This window comes from Aquarana catesbeiana, linkage group LG02, assembly GCF_042186555.1.
Source record: "Aquarana catesbeiana isolate 2022-GZ linkage group LG02, ASM4218655v1, whole genome shotgun sequence".
In the NCBI taxonomy this organism is placed as follows: Eukaryota; Metazoa; Chordata; class Amphibia; order Anura; family Ranidae; genus Aquarana; species Aquarana catesbeiana.
The window spans coordinates 166,126,634-166,153,747 of NC_133325.1; the positions used below are offsets into that span (position 1 = coordinate 166,126,634).

At 46.1% G+C, this 27,114-nt stretch overlaps 1 protein-coding gene across 2 annotated transcripts in view; it reads right to left on the reverse strand.

Moving 5' to 3' along the window:
• The window catches only part of OS9 (OS9 endoplasmic reticulum lectin), a 160,689-nt gene that overhangs the window by 74,210 nt on the left and 59,365 nt on the right, over positions 1-27,114 (reverse strand). For both annotated transcript variants that reach the window (XM_073613755.1, XM_073613754.1), the window contains exon 2: positions 3,914-4,090. In XM_073613755.1, coding sequence (XP_073469856.1) covers positions 3,914-4,090 — 177 coding nt within the window. The remainder of the gene's footprint in view (positions 1-3,913; positions 4,091-27,114) is intronic.

Below are 27,114 nucleotides of genomic sequence, written 5' to 3' on the forward strand. Positions count from 1 at the left end.
ACGTCACCATTTTTCTACGTAAATATATTTCTAAAAGGTGCTATTGACATGAGATTTTCACACACGACAGTAACAACCCATGCAATCCATACATACAAAGAAACCAAAACAAATAACTTTAGAAATGTCATTATGTGTAAGAAAATTAAATGACGACAGGAAAAAAAAAAAAGTAACACATGAAGAAAGAGGCGCAAAAAGACATGGAAAACCAAGACACCAGCTGAAATCCATCCTACCCCTTGTCAGTGCAAATTAATATCAGCTGGCTCAGTCTTAAATGATGGCCTATTAAAAAAAAAAAAAAAAAAAAAAGTGTCTCATTACCAAGGTGTCATACAAGAAACATCTCACGATGGATAAAAGTGAAGAGCTCTCTCAAGACCTTTGCAACCTTATTGTTGCAAAACATACTGATGGCATTGGTTACAGAAGGATTTCTAAACTTATGAATGTTCCAGTGAGCACTGTTGAGGCCATAATCCAGAAGTGGAAAGATCATCATTTCACCATAAACTAGTCACGACCTTGTGCTTCTCGCAAGATTTCTGGCAGGGGAGTGAATAGAATGATCAGAAGAGTTGTCCAAGAGGCAAGGACCACTTGCAGAGAGCTTCAGAAAGACCTGGATTTAGCAGGTACAATTGTTTTTAAAGAAAACAAATAATGCACTCAACCACCATGGCCTGTATGCACTCTCACCACACAAGACTCCTGAAGAAAAAGCATGTTGAATCTTGTTAAAAGTTTGCTGCACAACATTTAGACAAGCCTGTGAAATACTGGGAGAATATAGTCTGTCAGATGAGACCAAAATTGAACTCTTTGGGTGCCATAATACACACCATGTTTGGAGATCAAATGGCATTGCACATCACCCCAAAAACACCCCCCATACAAACAGTGAAGTTTGGAGGTGGGACCACCATGGTTTGGGGCTGTTTTTCAGAATACGGTACTGGCGAACTTTGGGAGTTATTTACTCAAGGCAAATCCACTTTGCACCGAAAGTGCACTCACTGTAGATCTGAGGGGGGGGGCATGCAAGGAAAATTAACAAAAAAAAAAAAACACACAGCATTTTAGCTTGCACATGATTGGATGATAAAATCAGCAGTGCTTCCCCTCATTTCAGATCTTCCCCTCAGATTTACAGCGACTGCACTTCCAAGTGCACTTGTAGTGCAAAGTGGATTTGCCTTTAGTAAATAACCCCATTTGTGTCACTGAAGGAACGATGAAAAGAAAAAAAAACGTGCCAAGACATTCTTGATAAAAAGCTGCCGCCCTTTACAAGGATGAAGAAAAAGCTGCCGCCCTTTACAAGGATGAAGAAGAAGAAGAAGAAACGAGGGTGGACATTTCAGCAAGACAATGATCCCAAACACAAAGCCAAGGAAACTCTTGGTTTCAAAGAAAGAAAATAAAGCTGCTACAATGGCCCAGTCAATCACTTGACTTGAATCCAATAGAAAATCTATGGAAAGAATTAAAGATCAGAGTTCATAGAAGAGGCCCACGAAACCTCCAAGATTTGAAGACTGTTTGTGTGGCAGAATGGGCCATAATCACACCTGAGCAATGCATGCGACTAGTTTCTCCATACATGAGGCATCTTGAAGACGTCATTACAAAGGATTTTGTACCAAGTATTAAATACATTCCAGTTAGTTTGTTCATTACTTTTTCCATGTGTCATTCCATTTAATTACACATAACGTCATTTCTGAACTTATTTGTTTTGGTTTCTTTGTATTTATGGATTACATGGGTTGTTACAGACATGTGGTGAAAATGTCATGTCAATAGCACCTTTAGAACTCTATTTATCTAGAAAAATGGTGACGTGTTCTATACTTATATTTCCCACTGTACTGTACCCTCCCATTGGCTACATTCTTCTAAATAGATCTTACTCTTCCATTGCCTGCCTACCTACACACAAAGTGTAACAATAAGTGTAAGGAGTTAATAAGTTGGAGCTTCTGATGATCTCTTTGCTCTGCATCTCGAGAGGTGTTAGGGTTGCTGTCTCCAACTTGCATCATTGGTGGACCCGCACACACATCACATTTTACCCTAAGCTTGTAAAAGGCATGCCAAAAAACCATTGCAACTATCAAAGAGAGGACATCCCCCAAAGGCAAGGTAGGATGGAGATCTACATGAAAAAAACTTCAACCAACCTAACTTGGAGCCGTCTGCCACATTCAAAGCATCTGGCATATATCAGAATCAGACGGCAGGGTGTAGCACTGCAGACGGGAGAAATTCTGCTTTAACACTTCTGGAAGATCAAGTTCTGCCTGCTCCTCAATCCCCCACCCACTTGTGCTCCCCTTCCTGGCATCTCTGGATGCCTGCCTCAAGGTATAAGCCATGTACCCGCCATACTGCTGTCCATTCAGGGTAGAGTTGCCACCTCATCCCACTTAAACCCGAACACCTTTGAATTACACAGGTTCTGAGGCTAATTAAATGCAGATAAGGCACCAAGTGAGTTTAATTACCACCTTTATCAGCCATAAAACCTGTGTAATTAATATGTGTTCGGGTTTAAAGGAATGAGGTGGCAACCATAATTCAGGGAGACCCACAGCAGCGATACCCAGGCAATCTAAACCTACCAGCAACCATGGTCCATCCAGGACAATTAGCATCAGGGGCTCAGCCGGCCACCACTCCTACCCCACAACTCCTGAGGCAACACAGGAGAGGACTCAGAGTCTGACCAAATGTGAGTAATGGAAGGCTCCACTAGAGCCTCTGCACCCATGGGACCTTTGGGGAAATCCAAAAAGGTGATGGGGAGGTACTACAACTAGGATAACAAAAGTAGCCTAGAAAAGCAACCCCTTGAGGTCCACTGTCCCTGAAGTCATGAGGAAAAATATACTCTGCAACTAACACGAAGGCTTGAGGGAACAAAAAATTTTGATATTCCTGTTAGGCCGGAGGAAACTAGATAAACTGTGCTCTTTTATTGATTGTGGATGATGGGTTTCCTGTTTTAGGTAGGTATAGCCCATCTCTCATAAGCTGTCCTAGAAGAGAACTTGAGATAAAAAAGTTAAATTATAATGGGTAAATCACCTTGAATCTCCTTACAGCTTACATTACAGTGGAAGATATGGTACATTCATTTTGTTTTTTGTACCACTTCACACAAATCACCGTACCGGTTTGAGGAAGTGGATGCATCAGGGTATAGCCTGCAACTGCAGGCTATACCCCGGTACCGTTTTTTCAGAGCGGGCAGTAGGCTATCTGGTGATAATGGCCGATGCGGCTCAGCAGCCGCTTAGCCGTTATCTCAGGCAGTGGGAGGGGACGTCCCTGTCCACCACTCTTTCAGGGCCTCTCGTCCCACCGGGAGACCCAAGCCACCATCCGGCGCATCCACCGGCTAGGCTGTCTCCGTAGTAAAATTACAGAAGCAACGTCACAATGTCACTTCCAGTTTACTCGGCTGCCAATGGCACAGATTTTTTAAAAAAATTACAGCATTCAGAATCACCGATTTTGGCGATCTGAATACTCTGAAGTGCAAAGGAGGGATTTGGGGTCTTTTAGACCCCCGATCCCTCACTAAAGAATACCTGTCACCACCTATTACTGTCACAAGGAATGGTTCCATTTTTCTTGATTTTATTTAAGTGCCCCGTCCCTCCATGCTCGCACAGCAAAGAAAACGCAACTATATTTCTTATATATATATTTTTTTTTTTTTTATTGTTTGGGGTTCCAAGTAATTTTCTAGCAAAAAATACAGATTTTAACTTGTGAACAACAAGTGTCAAAAAATGGGCTCTGGCCTTAAGTGGTTAAACAAGACTTGAGCTGAAATTCAACTAAATTTGTCAGAGAATTCTACACATGGGAGGTCACAGTCTGAATGTACAGTTAAGTGTACCTTGGTTAGGCATGGTGCAGCTTCCATAGGTTTTAGGAGATCAGAAATTCCGAGTCCAGAGTAGGCCTGAGTGTCTTCCTCCTTCTCCTGCTGAAATTTTACAGCAATTGCTGGGAGCTTACATTCATAATTCTGCTTGTATTTTGAGGCAATTGTTACAATGTTGTCAGCTTTGCTCTGCATTTAAAAAAAAAAAAAAAAAAAAAAAAGGAGAGGGGGGGGGGGGGGTGGAAAAAGTTATTTATTTTTGGAGGTGTATATATACTAAAATTTCAGAATCTCATCTGGTCATTGCAATAATGCTTTAAACTGATGTGATGCTTTATGATGAAATTCAAATACACAAGAGGTAGCCTTCAATGAAAACCATCCATGGAAAGAAAAAAAAAATAAATAAAGAAGGGGTGCTGATAATGGCATGCTGCATTCCACTGACTTAAATGCAAAACTTTGTCAGGGGAGCCGGTGGCCGCGATCGCTCCACAGAGGCAGAACGGGGATGTAAACAAAGCAGATCCTCGTTCTGACAGGGGAGTACAGTGAGATTGTCTGTTCATAGTGATCAGGAACAGCGATCTCTCTGTACTCCCAGTCAGTCCCACCCCCCCACAGTTAGAAAGCACCTCCCTAGGACACACTTAACCCTTTGAACACACCCAAGTGTTAACACCTGCCAGTGTCATTTATACAGTGATCAGTGCATATTTTTAGCACTGATCCCTGTATTAATGTCACTGGTCCAAAAAAAAAAAAAAAGTTAAAAAGTGTCCGATCTGTACGGCGCAATGTTACAGTCCCCGTTCCCCCCCCCCCCCCCCAAAAAAAAAAACAACACACAAGAAAAGCCATAAATTCATCCCCCATTTTGTAGACGCTATAGATTTTGCACAAATCAATGTACGCTTATTGAGATTTTTTTTTAACCAAATGTATATAGAATACATATTGGCCTAAATTTGTTTTTTTACATTTTTTTTTTTATTGCAAAAAAGTAAAAATTGTTTTTGTTTCCCCCAAAATTGACTTTATGGTTTATAGCGCAAAAATAAATAAATAAAAAGACAGAGGTGATCAAATACCACCAAAAGAAAGCTCTATTTGTGGGGGGGAAAAAAAACAAAAACAAAAAAAATCCACAATTTTATTTGATTTGGGTACAGCGTCACAGGCCCGCGGAATTGGTAAAGTAATGCAGTGCTGTATCGCAAAAAATGACCTGGTCATTAAGGGGCTAAATCCTCTTTCTGGGGCTGAAGTGGTTAATTGGATCAAAAAATAAAATTATATATATATATATATATATATATATATATATATATATATATATATATATTTTTTTTTTTTTTTTTTTTTTTAATTGTCCATTTTGGTTTCACTTTTTTGGCCAAGTGCTTCCTGAATTTTGGGTTTCGGCACCGGGATTTTCATACCAGTGCCCGTCTTCATTTTTCATTCAATCTGATGGATGGCCTTACAAACCTTCACTTCATACAGTGAAAAAAGTTTGGGGCAAATTTGACATGTAAAGAAAAAAAAAAAAAAACTGTCATAATTTGTAAACAACTCGAGCTGCCTAAATATCTTTGGTTCTACTGAGCATTCTGACATACAGCCTTCACTTAATATAGCCTCTGTGCAATTTTACATCATGTGTTTAGTCTTAATTTACAAGAAGTTACAAGCTTACTTTAAAGGAGTTGTAAAGACAGAAGGTTTTTTATCTTATTGCATTCTATGCATTAAGATAAAAAAAACTTGTGTGTAGCAGCCCCCCAGCACTCCCCTAATTACCTACCTGAGCCCCTTCTCTCTCCAGCGATGTCCACGATCCCCTCAGCTATCCAGGACACTCCTACTGATTGGCTGAGACAGAGCAGCAGCGCCATTGGCTCCCTTGGCTGTCAAAGTCAGTCAGAGGAGAGAGGGGGCTGGGCCAGGTTGGGGCTCCGTGTCTGAATGGACAAATTGAGCTCTGACTCGGCTTAGGTGCCCCCATAGAAAGCTGCTGGCTGAGGGCCACTCAAAGGAGGGAGGGGCTAGGAGCAGCAAAGAGGGACCCGAGAAGAGGAGGATCCAGGCTACTCTGTGCAAATCTAACTGCACAGAGGACGCAAGTATAACATATTTGTTTTTGTTTTTTTTTTTAAACAAGCCTTTACAATCATTTTAACCACTGGGCACTTAAACCCCCTTCCTAACCAGACCAATTTTCAGCTTTCGGTGCCCTCACATTTTGAATGACAATTACTCAGTCATACAACACTGTACCCATATGAAATTTTTGGCCCTTTTTTCACACAAACAGAGCTTTCTTTTGGTATTTAATCACCTCTGGGTTTTTTATTTTTTGTGCTATAAAAGAAAAAAAAAAAAAAAAGACCGAAAATTCTGTAAAAAAAAAAAAAAAAAAAAAAAAAAGTACTAGTTACTTACCGGTAACTGTCTTTCTGGGAAATCTTCCAGGACGGCACACCTGAGAGATGAGAGGCTCCTCCCCACAGGAAACACAATCAATCAACAGCTGTTTTAAGTCCACACCCTTCCCCCTGATCCTCAGTTTGTAGAGAAGTAACTCCTGAACCTGGTTCACAAGGGAAATCATTCCTCATAGGCACTCACCTTCTAGTGTTCTAAAATTTTCCCTCCTCCAACGGGTGGGAAGTAGGCCTGCCGTCCTGGAAGATTTCCCAGAAAGACAGTTACCGGTAAGTAACTAGTACTTTTCTCAAGTCATCTTCCAGGACGGCACACCTGAGAGGATAATCAAGTAGCTCAGGCCTACCTTTAGGGTGGGACCACTGCAAGACCCTCTTGGCGAACCTCGGTTCTGCAGTGAGCTTTACCTTCACTCCATATGCTTGATGAACGTATCTTAGCTGGATCATGCGGCTGATCTGCCGGTCTACTCCACCGGTGTCCCTGCCTTCTCTGTTTCGGATGCAGGATCTAGGTGGAGTGGGCTCTTAAAGATGGAATCAGAAAACATGTTAAACTTGTAGGTTATCAATGTTGTCTGTCACACATCTACCAACAATGGCCTATTCTGCCTATAGGTGCTGTTTAGAACCACTAAAAAGATTAATCCGAGACCTGTGTTGTAAGACAAGGACACTACATTGATCCATAAGGGGGCCTGTCTTAACACAACCCTGTCCAGGGAAATAAAACTGCCAAAAAAGGGGGGCCCCTGACAGACAACCCCTTTTTGTTCATTTTTAGCTTTACGTCAAAGACTGAAGGGAAACCTACCAGGTCACCCTCTTTGCTGTATTCACCCCTACTAATGTACCACAACTGGGTATGTAGGGAGAGGCTGGCAACCTACTGTTGTGATAACCACAGTGTCTCTGCTATAAGAGGATGCTGTGGCTGGCGGTTTTTAGCAGTAGCTTCTGGGCTATTTTGTTATGCAGACCCCAGGTCCTGCACTGCACCACTCAGTAAATACAGGTGGAAGGGGAAAAAATGCCTTACCTACCTCTTTCCCATCTGAGGTGGTTTAGGCACACTCGCTCCTCTGCACCACTTGTCCACCATACAGCATCCCTGATGTAGGAGGGAGCTGTGGCTGGTGTATTTAGCAAAAGCTTCTGGGCTATTTGAATCCAGACCCAAGGGGAGATTATCTCAAATGCCCAGAAACCATCTGGCTGGGATTGGGGATTTTTGACTCACCGTTGTCGTCTTCCCCTTTTTCCACAGCCACCGGGCTTGCTTTTCCATCCTTATGGTCCACACGCAAGGAGGATAGCCGCCAAAGTGCCCCCCCCTCCAACTGCTGTCCCTTTAGGGAGCTGCAAGGTTAGGCTGTGTCCTGCACTGTCCAGTCAGTATATACACATGGGGGGGGGGGGGGGGGCAATGCCGTACGTTCCTCATTCCCATGAGGTGGTTTAGGCAGACATTCACCATAGTAAACTGGTGCCTCCTCGAAAGGAGGATGTGGGCGCCTGCTCCTGCTGACTCTCAGCCTTCCCTTCTGGGTAAGAACGCGGGTCGTTCAGGCGGTGCCCTCTCCAGCAGCCCACGCGAGCTACCAGGGACCCAGGAGTCAGGGGATACGATCCCCCTGGAAAGAACCGACGGCCAGCACCCCCGTCTGAAAGGACTGCCGGACAGGTAAGGGGGGGGGAGACAGGATAAAGGCCCCTGAAGTTCTGGGGACACCACTGTACCCAGGGGCCTTCAGCTCTCAGGGGGGCTCTTCCAGTTTCTGCTGCCCCCCCTGAGGAAAGGATAGGGGAACCCCCCGGGAAGGATAAATATATCCCGCCAGACCCAGAGGCTTCCCAGGCATTTGGTCCGGCTCCCAGGGGGAGACCACCAGCCCCAGGCTTCGGTCATTTGGAAAAAAACAAACAGTTTCGCCGTGTAGGGAGAAACACAATCAAAACTGAGGATCAGGGGGAAGGGTGTGGACTTAAAACAGCTGTTGATTGATTGTGTTTCCTGTGGGGAGGAGCCTCTCATCTCAGGTGTGCCGTCCTGGAAGATGACTTGAGAAAAAAGCATTTTTCTTAGTTTCCGTTATAAAATTTTGCAAATTAGTAATTTTTCTTCATAAATTGTGGCCAAAATTTATATTGCTACATATCTGGTAAAAATAAGCCAAATCGGTGTATATTATTTTGTCTTTGTGAAAGTTATATAGAGTACACAAGCTATGGTGCCAATCTGAAAATTGATCACACCTGATGTACTGACGGCCTATTTCTTGAGACCCTAACAAGCCAGGAAAGTACAAATACCCCCCCAAATGACCCCTTTTTGGAAAGTAGACATTCCAAGGTATTTAGTAAGAGGCATGGTGAGTTTTTTGAAGTTGTAATTTTTCCCACTATTCTTTGCAAAATCAAGATTTTTTGTTTTCACAAAATTGTTATATTAGCATGTTATTTTTCTCACACAGAATATGCATAGCACAAATTACACCCCAAAACACATTTTACTACTCCTCCTGAGTATGGCGATACCACATGTGTGAGACTTTTACACAGCATGGCCACATACAGAGGCCCAACATGCTGGGAGCACCGTCAGGCGTTTATTGGAGCATAAATTACACATATAATTTCTTGACTACTTCATACACTTTTGAAGGCCCTGGAGCACCAGGACAATGGAAACACCCCAAAAATGACCCAATTTTGGAAAGAAAACAACCCAACGTATAATTTATGAGGCATAATGATTCTTTTGAACATGTCATTTTTTTCTACAAGTTTCTGGAACATGTGTAAAGAAAATGAACTGGTGTGAGACTTTTGCATGTTGGTCCTCTCTATGGGGCCAAGCTGTGTAAGGGAGCGCCATCAGGCGTTCTAGGGGCATAAATGTCAAATCTAATTTGACTCCCTATTACACTTTTGTGAGGCACTGTAGTGGCATGAATGAGAACAGATGTGGCATGGATGAGCCGTCAATGGGGATGGCAGAGTATGGCTGAGGATGGATTGCTGGCGGAGTATGGATGGATGGATTGCTGGCTGAGTATGGATGGCTGGCTGAGTATGGCTGAGGATGGATGGCTGGCTGAGTATGGCTGAGGATGGATGGCTGGCTGAGTATGGCTGAGGATGGATGGCTGGCTGAGTATGGCTGAGGATGGATGGCTGGCTGAGTATGGCTGAGGATGGATGGCTGGCTGAGTATGGCTGGCTGGCTGAGGATGGATGGATGGCTGGCTGAGTATGGCTGGCTGGCTGAGGATGGATGGCTGAGTATGGCTGAGGATGGACGGCTGGCTGAGTATGGCTGAGGATGGACGGCTGGCTGAGCATGGCTGAGGATGGACGGCTGGCTGAGCATGGCTGAGGATGGACGGCTGGCTGAGCATGGCTGAGGATGGACGGCTGGCTGAGCATGGCTGAGGATGGACGGCTGGCTGAGCATGGCTGAGGATGGACGGCTGGCTGAGCATGGCTGAGGATGGACGGCTGGCTGAGCATGGCTGAGGATGGACGGCTGGCTGAGCATGGCTGAGGATGGACGGCTGGCTGAGCATGGCTGAGGATGGACGGCTGGCTGAGCATGGCTGAGGATGGACGGCTGGCTGAGCATGGCTGAGGATGGACGGCTGGCTGAGCATGGCTGAGGATGGACGGCTGGCTGAGCATGGCTGAGGATGGACGGCTGGCTGAGCATGGCTGAGGATGGACGGCTGGCTGAGCATGGCTGAGGATGGACGGCTGGCTGAGCATGGCTGAGGATGGACGGCTGGCTGAGCATGGCTGAGGATGGACGGCTGGCTGAGGATGGACGGCTGGCTGAGCATGGCTGAGGATGGATGGATGGCTGGCTGGCTGAGGATGGATGGCTGGCTGGCTGAGGATGGATGGCTGGCTGGGTGGCTGAGGATGGATGGCTGGCTGGGTGGCTGAGGATGGATGGCTGGCTGGGTGGCTGAGGATGGATGGCTGGCTGGGTGGCTGAGGATGGAAGGCTGGCTGGGTGGCTGAGGATGGATGGCTGGCTGGGTGGCTGAGGATGGATGGCTGGCTGGGTGGCTGAGGATGGATGGCTGGCTGGGTGGCTGAGGATGGATGGCTGGCTGGCTGAGGATGGATGGCTGGCTGGCTGGCTGGCTGAGGATGGAGGGATGGCTGGCTGAGGATGGATGGCTGGCTGGCTGAGGATGGATGGCTGGCTGGCTGAGGATGGATGGCTGGCTGAGGATGGATGGCTGGCTGGCTGAGGATGGATGGCTGGCTGGCTGAGGATGGATGGCTGGCTGGCTGAGGATGGATGGCTGGCTGGCTGAGGATGGCTGGCTGAGGATGGATGGCTGGCTGGCTGGCTGGCTGAGGATGGACGGCTGGCTGAGCATGGCTGAGGATGGACGGCTGGCTGAGCATGGCTGAGGATGGACGGCTGGCTGAGCATGGCTGAGGATGGACGGCTGGCTGAGCATGGCTGAGGATGGACGGCTGGCTGAGCATGGCTGAGGATGGACGGCTGGCTGAGCATGGCTGAGGATGGACGGCTGGCTGAGCATGGCTGAGGATGGACGGCTGGCTGAGGATGGCTGGCTGGCTGAGGATGGCTGGCTGGCTGGCTGAGGATGGATGGCTGGCTGGCTGAGGATGGATGGCTGGCTGGGTGGCTGAGGATGGATGGCTGGCTGGGTGGCTGAGGATGGATGGCTGGCTGGGTGGCTGAGGATGGATGGCTGGCTGGGTGGCTGAGGATGGATGGCTGGCTGGGTGGCTGAGGATGGATGGCTGGCTGGGTGGCTGAGGATGGATGGCTGGCTGGGTGGCTGAGGATGGATGGCTGGCTGGGTGGCTGAGGATGGATGGCTGGCTGGGTGGCTGAGGATGGATGGCTGGCTGGCTGGCTGAGGATGGATGGCTGGCTGGCTGGCTGAGGATGGATGGCTGGCTGGCTGGCTGAGGATGGATGGCTGGCTGGCTGGCTGAGGATGGATGGCTGGCTGGCTGAGGATGGATGGCTGGCTGGCTGGCTGAGGATGGATGGATGGCTGGCTGGCTGGCTGAGGATGGATGGCTGGCTGGCTGGCTGGCTGAGGATGGATGGCTGGCTGGCTGGCTGGCTGAGGATGGATGGCTGGCTGGCTGGCTGAGGATGGATGGCTGGCTGGCTGGCTGGCTGAGGATGGATGGCTGGCTGGCTGGCTGAGGATGGATGGCTGGCTGGCTGGCTGAGGATGGATGGCTGGCTGGCTGGCTGAGGATGGATGGCTGGCTGGCTGGCTGAGGATGGATGGCTGGCTGGCTGGCTGAGGATGGATGGCTGGCTGGCTGGCTGGCTGAGGATGGATGGCTGGCTGGCTGGCTGAGGATGGATGGCTGGCTGGCTGGCTGAGGATGGATGGCTGGCTGGCTGGCTGAGGATGGATGGCTGGCTGGCTGGCTGAGGATGGATGGCTGGCTGGTTGAAGATGGATGGCTGGCTGGCTGAGGATGGATGGCTGAGTACGGATAGATGGCTGGCTGGCTGAGTACGGATAGATGGCTGGCTGGCTGAGTACGGATAGATGGCTGGCTGGCTGAGTACGGATAGATGGCTGGCTGGCTGAGTACGGATAGATGGCTGGCTGGCTGAGTACGGATAGATGGCTGGCTGGCTGAGTACGGATAGATGGCTGGCTGGCTGAGTACGGATAGATGGCTGGCTGGCTGAGTACGGATAGATGGCTGGCTGGCTGAGTACGGATAGATGGATTGCTGAGGATGGATGGATGGCTGGCTGGCTGAGGATGGATGGCTGGCTGGCTGAGGATGGATGGCTGGCTGGCTGAGGATGGATGGCTGAGTATGGATGGATGGCTGGCTGAGTATGGATGGCTGGCTGAGTATGGATGGATGGCTGGCTGAGTATGGATGGATGGCTGGCTGAGTATGGATGGATGGCTGGCTGAGTATGGATGGATGGCTGGCTGAGTATGGATAGATGGATGGCTGGCTGAGTATGGATAGATGAGTATGGATGGCTGGCAGGCTGGCTGAGTATGGCTGGATGAGGATGGCTGGCTGGCTGAGTATGGCTGGATGAGGATGGCTGGAGGAGTATGGATGGCTGGCTGGCTGAGTATGGCTGGATGAGTATGGATGGCTGGCTGAGTATGGCTGGATGAGTATGGATGGCTGGCTGGGTGGCTGAGGATGGATGGATGGTGGCTGAGGATGGATGGCTGGCTGGGTGGCTGAGGATGGATGGCTGGCTGGGTGGCTGAGGATGGATGGCTGGCTGGGTGGCTGAGGATGGATGGCTGGCTGGGTGGCTGAGGATGGATGGCTGGCTGGGTGGCTGAGGATGGATGGCTGGCTGGCTAGCTGAGGATGGATGGCTGGCTGGCTGAGGATGGATGGCTGGATGGCTGGCTGGCTGAGTATGGATGGCTGGCTGGCTGAGTATGGATGGCTGGCTGGCTGAGTATGGCTGGCTGGCTGGCTGAGTATGGCTGGCTGGCTGGCTGAGTATGGATGGCTGGCTGGCTGAGTATGGATGGCTGGCTGGCTGAGTATGGATGGCTGGCTGGCTGAGTATGGATGGCTGGCTGGCTGAGTATGGCTGGATGAGTATGGATGGCTTGCTGGCTGAGTATGGCTGGATGAGTATGGATGGCTTGCTGGCTGAGTATGGCTGGATGAGTATGGATGGCTGGCTGGCTGAGTATGGCTGGCTGGCTGAGTATGGATAGATGGCTGGCTGAGTGAGTATGGATGGCTTTATGGCTGGCTGGGTATGGCTGGCTGGCTGAGTATGGCTGGCTGGCTGAGTATGGCTGGCTGGCTGGCTGAGTATGGCTGGCTGGCTGGCTGAGTATGGCTGGCTGGCTGGCTGAGTATGGCTGGCTGGCTGGCTGAGTATGGCTGGCTGGCTGGCTGAGTATGGCTGGCTGGCTGGCTGAGTATGGCTGGCTGGCTGGCTGAGTATGGCTGGCTGGCTGGCTGAGTATGGCTGGCTGGCTGGCTGGCTGGCTGAGTATGGCTGGCTGGCTGGCTGAGTATGGCTGGCTGGCTGGCTGAGTATGGCTGGCTGGCTGGCTGAGTATGGCTGGCTGGCTGGCTGAGTATGGCTGGCTGGCTGGCTGAGTATGGCTGGCTGGCTGGCTGAGTATGGCTGGCTGGCTGGCTGAGTATGGCTGGCTGGCTGGCTGAGTATGGCTGGCTGGCTGGCTGAGTATGGCTGGCTGGCTGGCTGAGTATGGCTGGCTGAGTATGGCTGGCTGGCTGGCTGAGTATGGCTGGCTGGCTGAGTATGGCTGGCTGGCTGGCTGAGTATGGCTGGCTGGCTGGCTGAGTATGGCTGGCTGGCTGGCTGAGTATGGCTGGCTGGCTGGCTGAGTATGGCTGGCTGGCTGGCTGGCTGAGTATGGCTGGCTGGCTGGCTGGCTGGCTGAGTATGGCTGGCTGGCTGGCTGGCTGAGTATGGCTGGCTGGCTGGCTGGCTGAGTATGGCTGGCTGGCTGGCTGGCTGAGTATGGCTGGCTGGCTGGCTGGCTGAGTATGGCTGGCTGGCTGAGTATGGCTGGCTGGCTGGCTGGCTGAGTATGGCTGGCTGGCTGGCTGGCTGAGTATGGCTGGCTGGCTGGCTGGCTGAGTATGGCTGGCTGGCTGGCTGAGTATGGCTGGCTGGCTGGCTGAGTATGGCTGGCTGGCTGGCTGAGTATGGCTGGCTGGCTGGCTGAGTATGGCTGGCTGGCTGGCTGAGTATGGCTGGCTGGCTGGCTGAGTATGGCTGGCTGGCTGAGTATGGCTGGCTGGCTGGCTGAGCACAGCTGGCTGGCTGGCTGGCTGAGCACAGCTGGCTGGCTGGCTGGCTGAGCACAGCTGGCTGGCTGGCTGGCTGAGCACGGCTGGCTGGCTGGCTGGCTGAGCACGGCTGGCTGGCTGGCTGGCTGAGCACGGCTGGCTGGCTGAGCACAAATCAGCGCTGTGGGCACTACACATCCAGCCCACAGCGCTGCAGCAGCATCTGATTTCTCCCCTCTCCGTACCGATCTGTACAGTGAGGGGAGAGAGGAACCGGACATGATGCCGGTTTGTTTACAAGTGATGGCTCCCTCATATGTTAACCCTGCTAAACTTTTGCTCAGTTTTCCTCCGTTGAGGAACCGGGATTGACAATACTTAAGCATCACTAGTTAGCCCTGTTTGGCTACTGTTTATGTACTGTAATTTACTTACGAGTTGTACACATTTATGTGTGCCTGTAAAACAATTTTTTTTTAAAGAAAATCAACAAACAAAAAAAAAACGGCCATTTTCCATGATGTGGATATTCCCAGGGGCGTGCGATTCTGGATGGACGTCAATGTACGCCCTCTCCCAGAGCCGTCATTCGGCTATGGCGCGGTTGTTAAAGTAGTTAAGGGACAAGATCCAGATAATATAAAAATCTCCCCAGACCAGAAGACGAAGTACAAACAAACAGTGTAGGAACAAGCGTCAAAGGGATGTTAGTGTACAGCCTTGGCCAAAAGTTTTGAGAATGACACAAATATTAAATTCACAAAGTCTGCTCCCTCAGTTTTTATGATGGCAATTTGCATACACTCCAGAATGTTATGAGGAGTGATCAGATGAATTGCAAAGTCCCCCTTTGCCATGAAAATGAACTTAAAGTGATTGTAAAGTTTCGTTTTCTTTTCCTTTAAAATAACAAACATCTTATACTTGCCTGCTCTGTTGCAGTGGTTTTTCACAGAGCAGCCCAGTTCCTCCTCTTCTCTGGTTCCTCTTCGGTGTTCCTGGCCCCTGCCTCCTGTAGAGTGCCCCCACAGCAAGCAGCTTGCTATGGGGGCACCAGAGTCAAGCTGCAGCTCTGTGTATCCATTTAGACATGGCGCTATGGTTTGGCCCCACCCTCTCTCGCCTTATTGGCTAACTGAGTTTGATTGACAGTAGGGGGAGCCAATGGCGCAGCTGCTGTGTCTCAGCCAATCAGGAGGGAGGCATTCATGGACGTCGCTGGACAGAGATGGGGCTCTGGGAAGATGCTGCACATAGAATGCATTAAGATAAAAAACCTTCTGACTTTACAATCAATCACTTTAATCCCAAAAAAAAAAACAAACACAAAAAAAAAACCAACAAAAAAAAACATTTCCACTGCATTTAAGCCCTGCCACAAAAGGACCAGCTGACATGTGATTCAGTGATTCTCTCATTAACAGTGTTGACGAGGACAAGGCTGGAAATCACTCTGGAATCCTGACTGAGTAAGGGTACTGTCACACTGCTCTGTAAGAAAATTGTGGTAAAAACACATATGTTTTTGGGTTGCCTGCACCTGTGAAAAATGGATGTTACTCAAAAAAAAAAAAAAAAAAAAAAAACACGCACTAAAAATAAGCTATGTTTTTGATGCAGTTTCCAAAACAGTACCAAAGATACAGCATGGAGGACTTTTCAAAACACTGCACCTGTAACGCAGTGGTGTGAAAAGTCCCATAGGATTTAAAGGGAAAAACATTCTTGCAAGGAAAAAATGCAGGAAAAACGCATCAGTGTGAAATGGCCCCTTTGAATAACAGACTAGAAGCTTTAAAAAGGATGGTGGTGCTTGAAATCATTGTTCTTCCTCTGTTAACTGCAAGGAAACACGTGTAGTCATTGCTTTGTACAAAAAGGGATTCACAGGCAAGGATATTGCTGCTGCTAAGATTGCACCTAAATCAACCAATTAACGCATCATCAAGAACTTCAAAAGGAGAGAGGTTCAATGGTTGTGAAGAAGGCTTCAGGGCGCTCTCCTACAGTTGATTCAGCTGTGGGATTGGGGCACCACCAGTGCAGAGCTTGCTCGGGAATGGCAGCAGGCAGGTGTGAGTACATCTGCAACCAAAGTGAGGTGAAGACTTTTGAAGGATGGCCTGGTGTCCAGAAGGGCTGCAAAGAAGCCACTTTTCTCCTGGAAAAACATCAGCGACAGACTGATATCCTGCAAAAGGTACAGGGATTGGACTGCTGAGGACTGGGGTAAAGTAATATTCTCTGATAAATCACCTTTCGATTGTTTGGGGCATCTGGAAAAAACCTTGTCCAGAAAAAAAAAAAAAAAAAAAAAAGGTGAGTGGTACCATCAGTCCTGTGTCATGCCAACAGTAAAGCATCCCAAGACCATTCATGTGTGGGGTTGCTTCTTAGCCAAGAGAGTGGGTTCACTCACAATTTTGCCATGAGAACACAGCCATGAATAAAGAATGGTACAAAAAACATCCTCGGAGAGCAACTTTTCCCAACCACCTAAGAACAGTGTGGTGACGAACAATTCCTTTTCCAGCACGATGGAGCACCTTGCCATAAGGTAAAAGGGATAACCGAGTGGCTTGGAGAACATAACATCGAAATTTTGGGTCCATGGCGAGGAAACGCCCTAGACCTTAATTCCATTGAGAACTCGTGGTCAATCCTTGGGTGAACAAAAAACCCCCATAAATTCTGACAAACTCCAGCATTGATTACGCAAGAATGGGCAGCCAGTCATGATGTGGCCCAGAAGTTGATTGATAGCATGCCAGGGTAATCTGCAGAGAACTTAAAAAGAAGGGTCAACACTGCAAATATTGACTTTGCATAAACTTCATGTCCTTGTCAATAAAAGCCTTTGACACTTATGAAATGCTTGTAATTATACTTCAGTATACCATAGTAACATCCGACAAAAAGCTAAAAACACTAAGGCAGCAGACTTTGAGAATGACACATATATAATATTTTTCACAAACGTTTTGGCCACTGTTGTACAGGAAGCCCAGGAGTAGACATTATTTTACAATTATTATAAAAAGGTGCAGCATTATGTAAAAAACAGCTGCTGAACACCTATCAATAATCCAAACCAGAAAAAAAAAAAAAAAAAAAAAAAGGAAGAAGAGGTACTTTACAAAAAAATAATAATAAAAGGATTTATACAACGCCAACAGTTTGCGCTGCGCTTTACAACAGAGCGAACAGTACAGTTGCAATACAATTCAATACAGGAGGAATCAGAGGGCCCTGCTAGTTATCACTTACAATCTAAAACGGAGGGTCAAGTGATACAAATAATTGAATTGTTTTACAGCTTATACTGTAGTATTCCTGGTGAACTGATAACTCTGTAGCCATGAATATTTTCAGTAGCTCTCCATAGGCACCAATTAAAAATATCCAAATTGTTTTACAGTAGTAGACAAGTGCAGGAGGCTGCAGCTGTACAGGGAGGCAAGTATAGAGGGACTTGAATTTATTTGCATTCCTGAACGTGTTCTTTCAAAATAAATCCATAACAGAGTGGGTGAATCTTTTGACGGGAGGTTCACTTCTTCCAAAACGTAAAAATAAAAAGAAGTTTGGGCTTTAGATTACATTTTTTGTTGAGATAAAACATTTTTAAATGTCAATCTACTTCCTTCCTAGCATGGAATGTACAAAAATTGTAATCCCCTAAGCTAGTGGCGAAGCAAGACATTCTTTCACCTTGGGCAGAGTTCGGAACCCCCCACCACTACCCGAGAGAGAAGGCCAACACAATCACCGTATAGGTGGTTTCAGCAATTTCAAGCTTCATTTTCAAAGCAGATTAGGAGGGGCACCACTGGAAAGAAAAAAAAAAAAAAGCGAGCCAAGGCTTCTGTGCGCTCTTCTTCCTTCCCAGTGACAGCCTTCTTAAACTGCTAAAGAGGTGAGGCTTGAAACTATAGGAGCACTATAGGATCGTAAAAAACCCAGGGCACCTTTGGGTGCCCCAAGTAGAGCTACGCACGCTGCAGTGAACGGTGGGTGAGGCCAAATAGTGTTAATGGCTTAAAGGGGCATGGTTAAACAAAAGCATTCTTGTACCCATAAAATATGCTTTTACAAATGTCACTATAAAAATATGAATTTAGCCAACTTAAAAATGGACTGCACAGTTCAGTGTTGCATGTTTCATTGGCCACCTTAACCACCTCAATATTGGGCACTTTCGCCCCCTTCCTCCCAGACCAATTTTCAGCTTTCAGCGCTCTCGCACTTTTAATGACAATTACTCAGTCATGCTACGCTGTACCCAAATTAAATTTTTATCATTTTGTTCGCACATATAGAGCTTTCTTTTGGTGGTATTTATTCACGACTCCATATTTTTTTTTTTTTTTTTTTTTGCGATATAAGAGCAAAAAAAAAGAGCGGAAATTTGGGAAAAAAAACAATATTTACTTCTTTCTGTTTTAAAAGAAATCCAATAAAATCGAATTTTGTCATAAATGTAAGCTAAAATATATTCTGCTACATGTTTTTGATAAAAAAAAAATCCCGTTAAGTGCATAATAATTGGTTTGTGTGATCACGGACATATGTACGCAAATGATCATGTACAGATGTGCGCAGGTGATCACGGACATATGTGTGCAGATAATCATTGGGACATGTGATTTTAGTGGGACATATGTGGGGGACAGCTTTTTTTATTATTTGAGGATATGTGTTTTGGGGACATGTGTGTTTTACATTATGTGGGGACATGTGTGTGTTTTACATTGTATGGGGACATGTGTGTTGACACTAGGTTGGTGATCAGTGAGTAAAAAGCTGTAAAAAACAGCTCATACTCACTGATCATCAGCAGGCTGCAGCGATCCCCTCTCCTCTCCTCAGCGACAACTTCCGTATGAGGAGAGGAGAGCTAATCGCCTAGCAACCAGCTGTGTTTACATCACATGACGGCTGTGATTGGACACGGCCGTCATGTGATCAGGAGGGCCAATCACAGAGCCCTCCTGCTGATCGGAGATGCGCCGTGTTCGGGTGACACGAGCACATCGGGATCCCGCTCCTTCTGAGGGACATTCCTGAACGTCCACTCAGGAGGAGAGAGCGCCCACCCGGCCGTTTATGTACATTGGCCGGGTGGGAAGTAGTTAAACCAAAATTGACACCCCCTTTTTCCCGAAATCTCATCCATCCCTTAGTACAGAGTTCTCCCACCCCCAAATCCCCATCTTTGACATTACTCCCACACAGTGTAAATCCTATTCCCCTTCTATCACAACCCCCCTATCCGGCCACACATCTGTACAAATGCCACTATTTTTTTTTTTAATCCTCCCCTCAACACAGATCTCAGATACAGCCCAGCTTGATGCGGGATCATGAGACAGGGTACAGCCAAGGAGGAGCCTAGTGGAAGCTTCCCCGGCTCTGTTACACAGGCAGTCAGCCTGGAGAGATGTCACGGGTGCCAGCAAAGACTGGATGCTCAGTGCCCCCTTCCTTCCCTTACATTACATTACATTACATTACATTACACCAGCAGTGCCACTGGGGGGCGCTTTCATTGCAGCTGCACAGCGCGCACGTCTATGCCTCTGTGTGCAGATCCCAGCTGCCCCTGATTTACTTTCTTTGTGGTGGAGTCGGGTGAGCTTCTGCTGACTGGGCTAAGCACCAGGGTGGATTTGATTTAAATCATGAAAAGGCTTGGATATAAAATCAACTCGATTTAAAACAATGGGATAAAGGAATATTTCTGAACCTTATTTCATCTCATGGTTACTATGAAATTGTGTAAATGCAGTATAGGGTTGCACCGATACTAGCAATATTAGTATTTGCACAAGTATCGGTACTTGTATTTGCACAAGTATCGGTACTCGTGCAAATGCACCGATACCTGAACCCGATACTTTCAGGCTCGGCTCTTTGAGCTCTCAGTGGGTCTCCCAAGTGTTAAAGAAGACCAGTAATTGGAGCTGACAAAAAAAATTTAAAGAAAAACAACAAAACAGCAGCGGCAATGTTTATTACCAACATTGCTCAGCCCTGAAACACAAACAAAAAGAAACATTGTTTCTTTTTGTATATTTCTGTTTCTTCATCTGCAGATCAAAAGGGATGAACAAATGTTCCTCTGTTTAACCCCTTAATTTACTCTAATCAGCCTTAATTAACTCCCTACTCTTCTTCATTTAATTATTATTTTCCTGCTTTTTCTCATTTGTTCACATCTATTTTATAAACGATAAACAATTAAAACTTTTTTTTTTGTTTAATTTATATATATTTTTACTAACATATATTTACCCATTTCACATTGAAAAAGAGCTAAATTGAAAAAAAAAAAAAAATATATATCAATTTCATTTGTAAATAACTTTTCAATGCTTTGGACCATTGCTGACAGCTGAAGTTAAAACAAAACAATTGCGGTAGGTATCGGCGAGTACAAAAAAAAAAAAAAAAAAGTAAAGTATCGGTATTTGTTGTCAGCTTGCAGGGCTTTGGATTCATTGAATGAATTTACCAAAAATTTCAATATTGCAGAATATACAGCCTCATGCTATATAACCAAGCTCTATATAATGGTGAATAAACTGAATTATTAATGTATCGTAAATAGTTTTACACTCCAACAGCATTTTATTTAAAAAAAGATAATTAGAGATATAGAGAGAGAGATATATATCTCTCTCTCTATTTAACCACTTGCCGTCCGCCATATTGCAAAATGACAGCGGCAAAGTGGTTTCAATATCCTGACTGGATGTCATATGACGTCTTCAGGATATTAAGCCGCTGCGCGCCCCCGGCGATCGTTGTTGCGGTGTGTCAGTGTGTCAGTCTGACACACCGCAACACCGATCTAGGTAAAGAGTCTGACGGAGACACTTTACCACGTAATCAGCCGTGGCTGATCACAGTGTAAACAGGAAGAGCAGGTGATCGGCTTTTCCTCACTCACGTCTGTCAGACGCGAGTAGAGGAGAGCCAATTGGCTTCTCCTCTGAAGGGGGGGGGGGGGGGGGTCTGTGCTGATCAATTATCAGCACAGCCCCCCCCCCCCCCAAGAATGCCCACACTGGACCACCAGGGATGCCACTAGACGACCAGGCATGCCACCCTAGACCACCAGGGATGCCAATAGTGCCCACAATGGGCATCACTGATTGGCAGGCATTATTGTTTGGCACCCATCAGCACCATACATTACAGTACATCAGTGCACATCCGTGCCGCCCATCAATGCCACCTCATTGGTGCCCATCAGTGCCGCCTTATCAGTGAAGGAGAAAACTTATTTACAAAGTTTTGTAACAAACAAAAAAAAAAGGTTTGTGCAGGAGCAATGTCATGGTGGAGAATCCACTTGTCAGGGCAGAGTTCTGAGCTTTTCCTCCGAACAGAACCCTGTAACCTTTTCAGAATTTGCAAGTAACAATGTTGGTTGACTGTTGTACCACATTCCATGAACAATGTATCCCCTTGTGATTACAAAAAACAAAAAAAACAAAAAAAAATAACACACCACAAACACGCACACACTTGGCACTCTGTCCTCATTTGTATCCGTTCTTTGCGTTTTTGGCTGCCCACTTCTTGCATCATCATGAATATCTTCCTGCCTCTCCTTAAACTGCCAATGTGATTCAAAAACACTTGATTTCTTCATGCAATGTTCACCAAAATCCAGTTGTAAGAGAGCTAAAAGTTTTACTCGCACTTTTGCAAATTTACACAAAATATGATGCTAATTCACTGCTCCAGATTCCGGTCACTCATTTTCTGCCAAAAGCACAAAGCACACACGTGTGGTTTCTTCTACTACTCCATAAAGACTTAGTCAACCGGACTGCAACCCAGGCGAGTGAAAGCTAGAACAAGTCAGAGCACTCTCGTGAGAATGGGTGTGTGACTCACCACTATAGTGCTCTGCTGCGGGCATTCCAGGTATCAAATTGTCACATCTCTTATAAGATAACAATGTACACATTTCAACCAAATTAGTGCAATGCATCCAGCAAAAAACTCCTGCTATTGCCAAGATGTGTCATCTGTCAGCATGCTGACAAATTGATTTACAGGTGCATCTCATAAAATTAAAATATCAAAAAGTTATTTCAGTAATTCAAAACTCATTATAGGCAAGAAGCAGAAGGAAACATGAAGTGCTCTAAAATTTCCTGGTAGAGGGCTGTGTTGACTTTGGACTTGATAAAAAACACAGGTGGACCAACAGTAACAGGTGACATGGCTCCCCAAATCACTGACTGTGGAAACTTCACACAGTACCTCATGCAACTTGGATTCTGTGCCTCTCCACTCTTCCTCCAGACTGTGGGACCTCGATTTCAAAATGAAATGCATCTGCTGGTGTTAGTGCACCAAAGTCAGTGCAGCCCTCTAGCATAAAAATTCTAGAGCACTTCATGCTTCACTCTGCTGACCAGCTTTATGGAGATGCCGATTTAATTTTCCAGCAGGACTTGGCACCTGCCCACATGGCGAAAAGTATCAACACCTGGTTTAATGATCATGGTATCATTGTGCTTGATTGGCCAGCAAACTCGCCTGACCTAAACCCCATAGAGAATCTGTGTGGTATTGACAAGAGACAAATAACAGACACCAGACCCAACAATGCAGATGAGCTGAAAGCCACTATCAAACCAACCTGGGCTTCCATAACACCTCAGCAGTGCCACAGGCTGATCACCTCCATGCCAAGCCGCATTGATGTAGCAATTCATGCAAAAGGAGTCCAGACCAAGTATTAAGTGCATACTATACTTTACATGGACATACTTTTCACTAAGCCAACATTTCTGTATTAAAAATCCTTTTTTTTTTTTTTTTTTTTTTTTATTGGTCTTATGTAATATGCACATTTTCTGAGATACTGAATTTTGGGTTTGCACTAGCTGTAAGCTATAATCAAAATTAAAAGAAAGAAATGCTTGAAATATATCACTGTGTGTAACACATCTATATAAAATATATGAGTTTCACTTTTTGAATTGAATTACTGAAATAAATTAATTTTGATAATATTCAATCTTTGAGGTGCACCTGTATAGATAGATTTCTCCTTACCAAGGCAAGCTAAAATGTCTCTCCTCTACTTAATGTATCAACAGGGTGTTTAAAAAAAATAAATAAATAAATAGGGGTTTTTATATAGATTTGATTTTTTCTTCACCCGGAAACAAGCATGTTTCCCAAGTGTGACATATGAGAGGAAGTGAAAGTAGTCTATTCATTGCTGAATGCATTGGAGAAAAGAAATTAGGGTTGTCCCGATACCACTTTTTTAGGACCGAGTACAAGTACCGATACTTTTTTTCAAGTACTCGCCGATACCGATTACTGATACTTTTTTTTTAATGTCACGTGACAGTGTTTTTTTTTTTTTTCATTTTTTTTTTTTTTTTTAACAGTGCTTGCTTTTTTTGGGGGGGGGGGGGGAGGGGGGTGAACGTTGTATGTGTGTGTTATTTTTTTTTTTTTTTACAATTTTTATTTTTTACAATAATATTTCTTTTATTCTTTATTGTTTTTTTTTTTTTTTTTTAATCAGCCCTTTTGGGGGGCTTTGGTGAGATATCAGGGGTCTTAACAGACCTCTGATATCTCCCCCTTGAGACAGAGAAAGAGACAGAGGATAGAGAATCCCCAGTCCCTTTCTCTGCAGCGTCAGCTGCACTGACAATGAATGGAGAGAAGACCGCAGCTTCTCTCCATTCATAAACTGACACATCGTAATCACAGAAGATTACAATGTTTCAGTTATGTGAATGGACAGAGTCAGCTGACTCTATCCATACACAAAGGAAGGAGGAGGAGGACGGAGGAACTGAGGGGGAGAACGGAGGGGACAGATAAGAGCAGAACGAGGGGACAGCGGAGAGGGACAGATAAGGACAGATAAGAGCAGAACGGAGGGGACAGCTGAGAAGGACAGAGGAAAGGAGGGGGCACGGAGGAGGATGCAGTGACAGTCAGCTGTGAGCGATCACCGCTGTCTGTCACTAAAGCTGGTGAAAGCCGCTGGGGGAGAATCTTGTAACTCCCCCACGCGCCGATCACAGCTGACAGTCAAGGTATCGGGGGAGGCATCGGGAGCATTTGCCCGAGTACAAGTACTTGGGCAAATGCTCGGTATCGGTGCCGATACCGATACTAGTATCGGTATCGGGACAACCCTAAAAGAAATATTTGCATATTAAGAATACAAAAAGATAACGTTAGTCAGGCACACAGGCGAGGACACCCTCAACCGACTCATTCTAGCACCTGTCTTCAGCCAAGATTCAATACACAGGAGGATTTGTGGTTTTCCTGAATAGCCAAAAAAACAGGAAAGTAAACACATACTATCCTTTTAGAATCATAGTTACATAGTAGGTGAGGTGAGGAAAAAAAGACACAAGTCCAACCTATGTGTGATTATGTGTCAGTATTACATTGTATATCCCTGTATGTTGCGGTCATTCAGGTGCTTATCTAATAGTTTCTTGAAGCTATCGATGCTCCCCGCTGAGACCACCGCCTGTGGAAGGGAATTCCACATTGCCGCTCTTATGCCCCGTACACACGGTCGGATTTTCCGATGGAAAATGTCCGATCGGAGCGTGTTGTCGGAAATTCCGACCGTGTGTGGGCTCCATCGGACATTTTCCATTGGATTTTCCGACACACAAAGTTTGAGAGCTTGCTATAAAATTTTCCGACAACAAAATCCGTTGTCGGAAATTCCGATCGTGTGTACACAAATCCGACGGACAAAGTGCCACGCATTCTCAGAATAAATAAAGAGATGAAAGCTATTGGCCACTGCCCCGTTTATAGTCCCGATGTACGTGTTTTACGTCACCGCGTTTAGAACGATCGGATTTTCCGACAACTTTGTGTGACCGTGTGTATGCAAGACAAGTTTGAGCCAACAGCCGTTGGAAAAAATCCTAGGATTTTGTTGTCGGAATGTCCGAACAAAGTCCGACCGTGTGTACGGGGCATTACAGTAAAGAACCCTCTACGTAGTTTAAGGTTAAACCTCTTTTCTTCTAATTTTAATGTGTGGCCATGAGTTAAACTCTCTTCTGCAAAAAAGTTTTATTTCTATTGTAGGGTCACCAGCACGGTATTTGTATATTGAAATCATATCCCCTCTCAAGCGTCTCTTCTCCAGAGAGAATAAGTTCAGTGCTTGCAACCTTTCATCATAACTAAGATCCTCCAGACCCTTTATTAGCTTTGTTGCCCTTCTTTGTACTCGCTCCATTTCCAGTACATCCTTCCTGAGGACTGGTGCCCAGAACTGGACAGCATACTCTAGGTGCGGCCGGACCAGAGTCTTGTAGAGTGGGAGAATTATCTTTTATCTCTGGAGTTGATTCCCTTTTTAATGCATGCCAATATTCTCTTTGCTTTGTTAGCAGCAGCTTGTCATTGCATGCCATTGCTGAGCTTATCATCTACTAGGACCCCCAGGTCCTTTTCCATCCTAGATTCCCCCAGAGGTTCTCCCCCCAGTGTATAGATTGCATTCATATTTTTGCCACCCAAATGCATTATTTTACATTGAACCTCATTTGCCATGTAGTTGCCCACCCCATTAATTTGTTCAGATCTTCTTGCAAGGTTTCCACATCCTGCGGAGAATTTATTGCCCTGCTTAGCTTAGTATCGTCTGCAAATACAGAGATTGAACTGTTTATCCCATCCTCCAGGTCGTTTATGAACAAATTAAACAGGATTGGTCCCAGCACAGAACCCTGGGGAACCCCACTACCCACCCCTGACCATTCCGAGTACTCCCCATTTATCATCACCCTCTGAACTCGCCCTTGTAGCCAGTTTTCAATCCATGTACTCACCCTATGGTCCATGCCAACGGACCTTAATTTGTACAGTAAACGTTTATGGGGAACTGTGTCAAATGCTTTTGCAAAATCCAGATACACCACGTCTAGGGGCCTTCCTTTATCTAGATGGCAACTCACCTCCTCATAGAAGGTTAGTAGATTTGTTTGGCAAGAACGATTCTTCATGAATCCATGCTGATTACTGCTAATGATATCGTTCTCATTACTAAAATCTTGTATATAGTCCCTTATCATCCCCTTCAAGAGAGTTTACATACTACAGTATTGATATTAGGCTAACTGGTCTGTAATTCCCAGGGATGTATTTTGGGCCCTTTTTAAATATTGGTGCTACATTGGCTTTTTTCCAATCAGCTGGTACCATTCCAGCCAGTAGACTGTCAGTAAAAATTAGGAACAACGGTCTGGCAATCACTTGACTGAGTTCCCTAAGTACCCTCAGATGCAAGCCACCTGGTCCCGGTGATTTATTAATGTTAAGTTTCTCAAGTCTAATTTTAATTCTGTCCTCTGTTAACCATGGAGGTGCTTCCTGTGTTGTGTCATGAGGATAAACACTGCAGTTTTGGTTACTGAAGCCCCCCGATTCACTCGTGAAGACTGAGGAAAAGAATAAATTCAATACCTTCGCCGTCTCCCCATCCTTTGTAACCAGATGTCCTTCCTCATTCTTTATGGGGCCAATATGGTCTGTCCTCCTTTTTTACTGTTTACATACTTAAAGAATTTCTTGGGATTTTTTTTGCTCTCCTCCGCTATGTGTCTTTCATGTTCTATCTTAGCCGTCCTAATTGCACCCTTAGGCTCGATTCACACAGGGGCAACACGACTTCAACGCGACTTTGCAACGCGACTTTGCAACGCGACTTGTGGATCCGACTTTGCCCTGCGACATGTGTCCGACTTTCAATGAACGGGGATCCGACTTGGATCCCCGCCACTGTGTTTGGTATGAATCTTTAGGGGGAACTCTGCGCCAAATTTTAAATAAAAAACCGGCATGGGTTCCCCCTCCAGGAGCATACCAGGCCCTTGGGTCTGGTATGGACCTTGAGGGGAACCCCCTACGCCGAAAAAAACGGCATGGGGGTCCCCCCCCAATCCATACCAG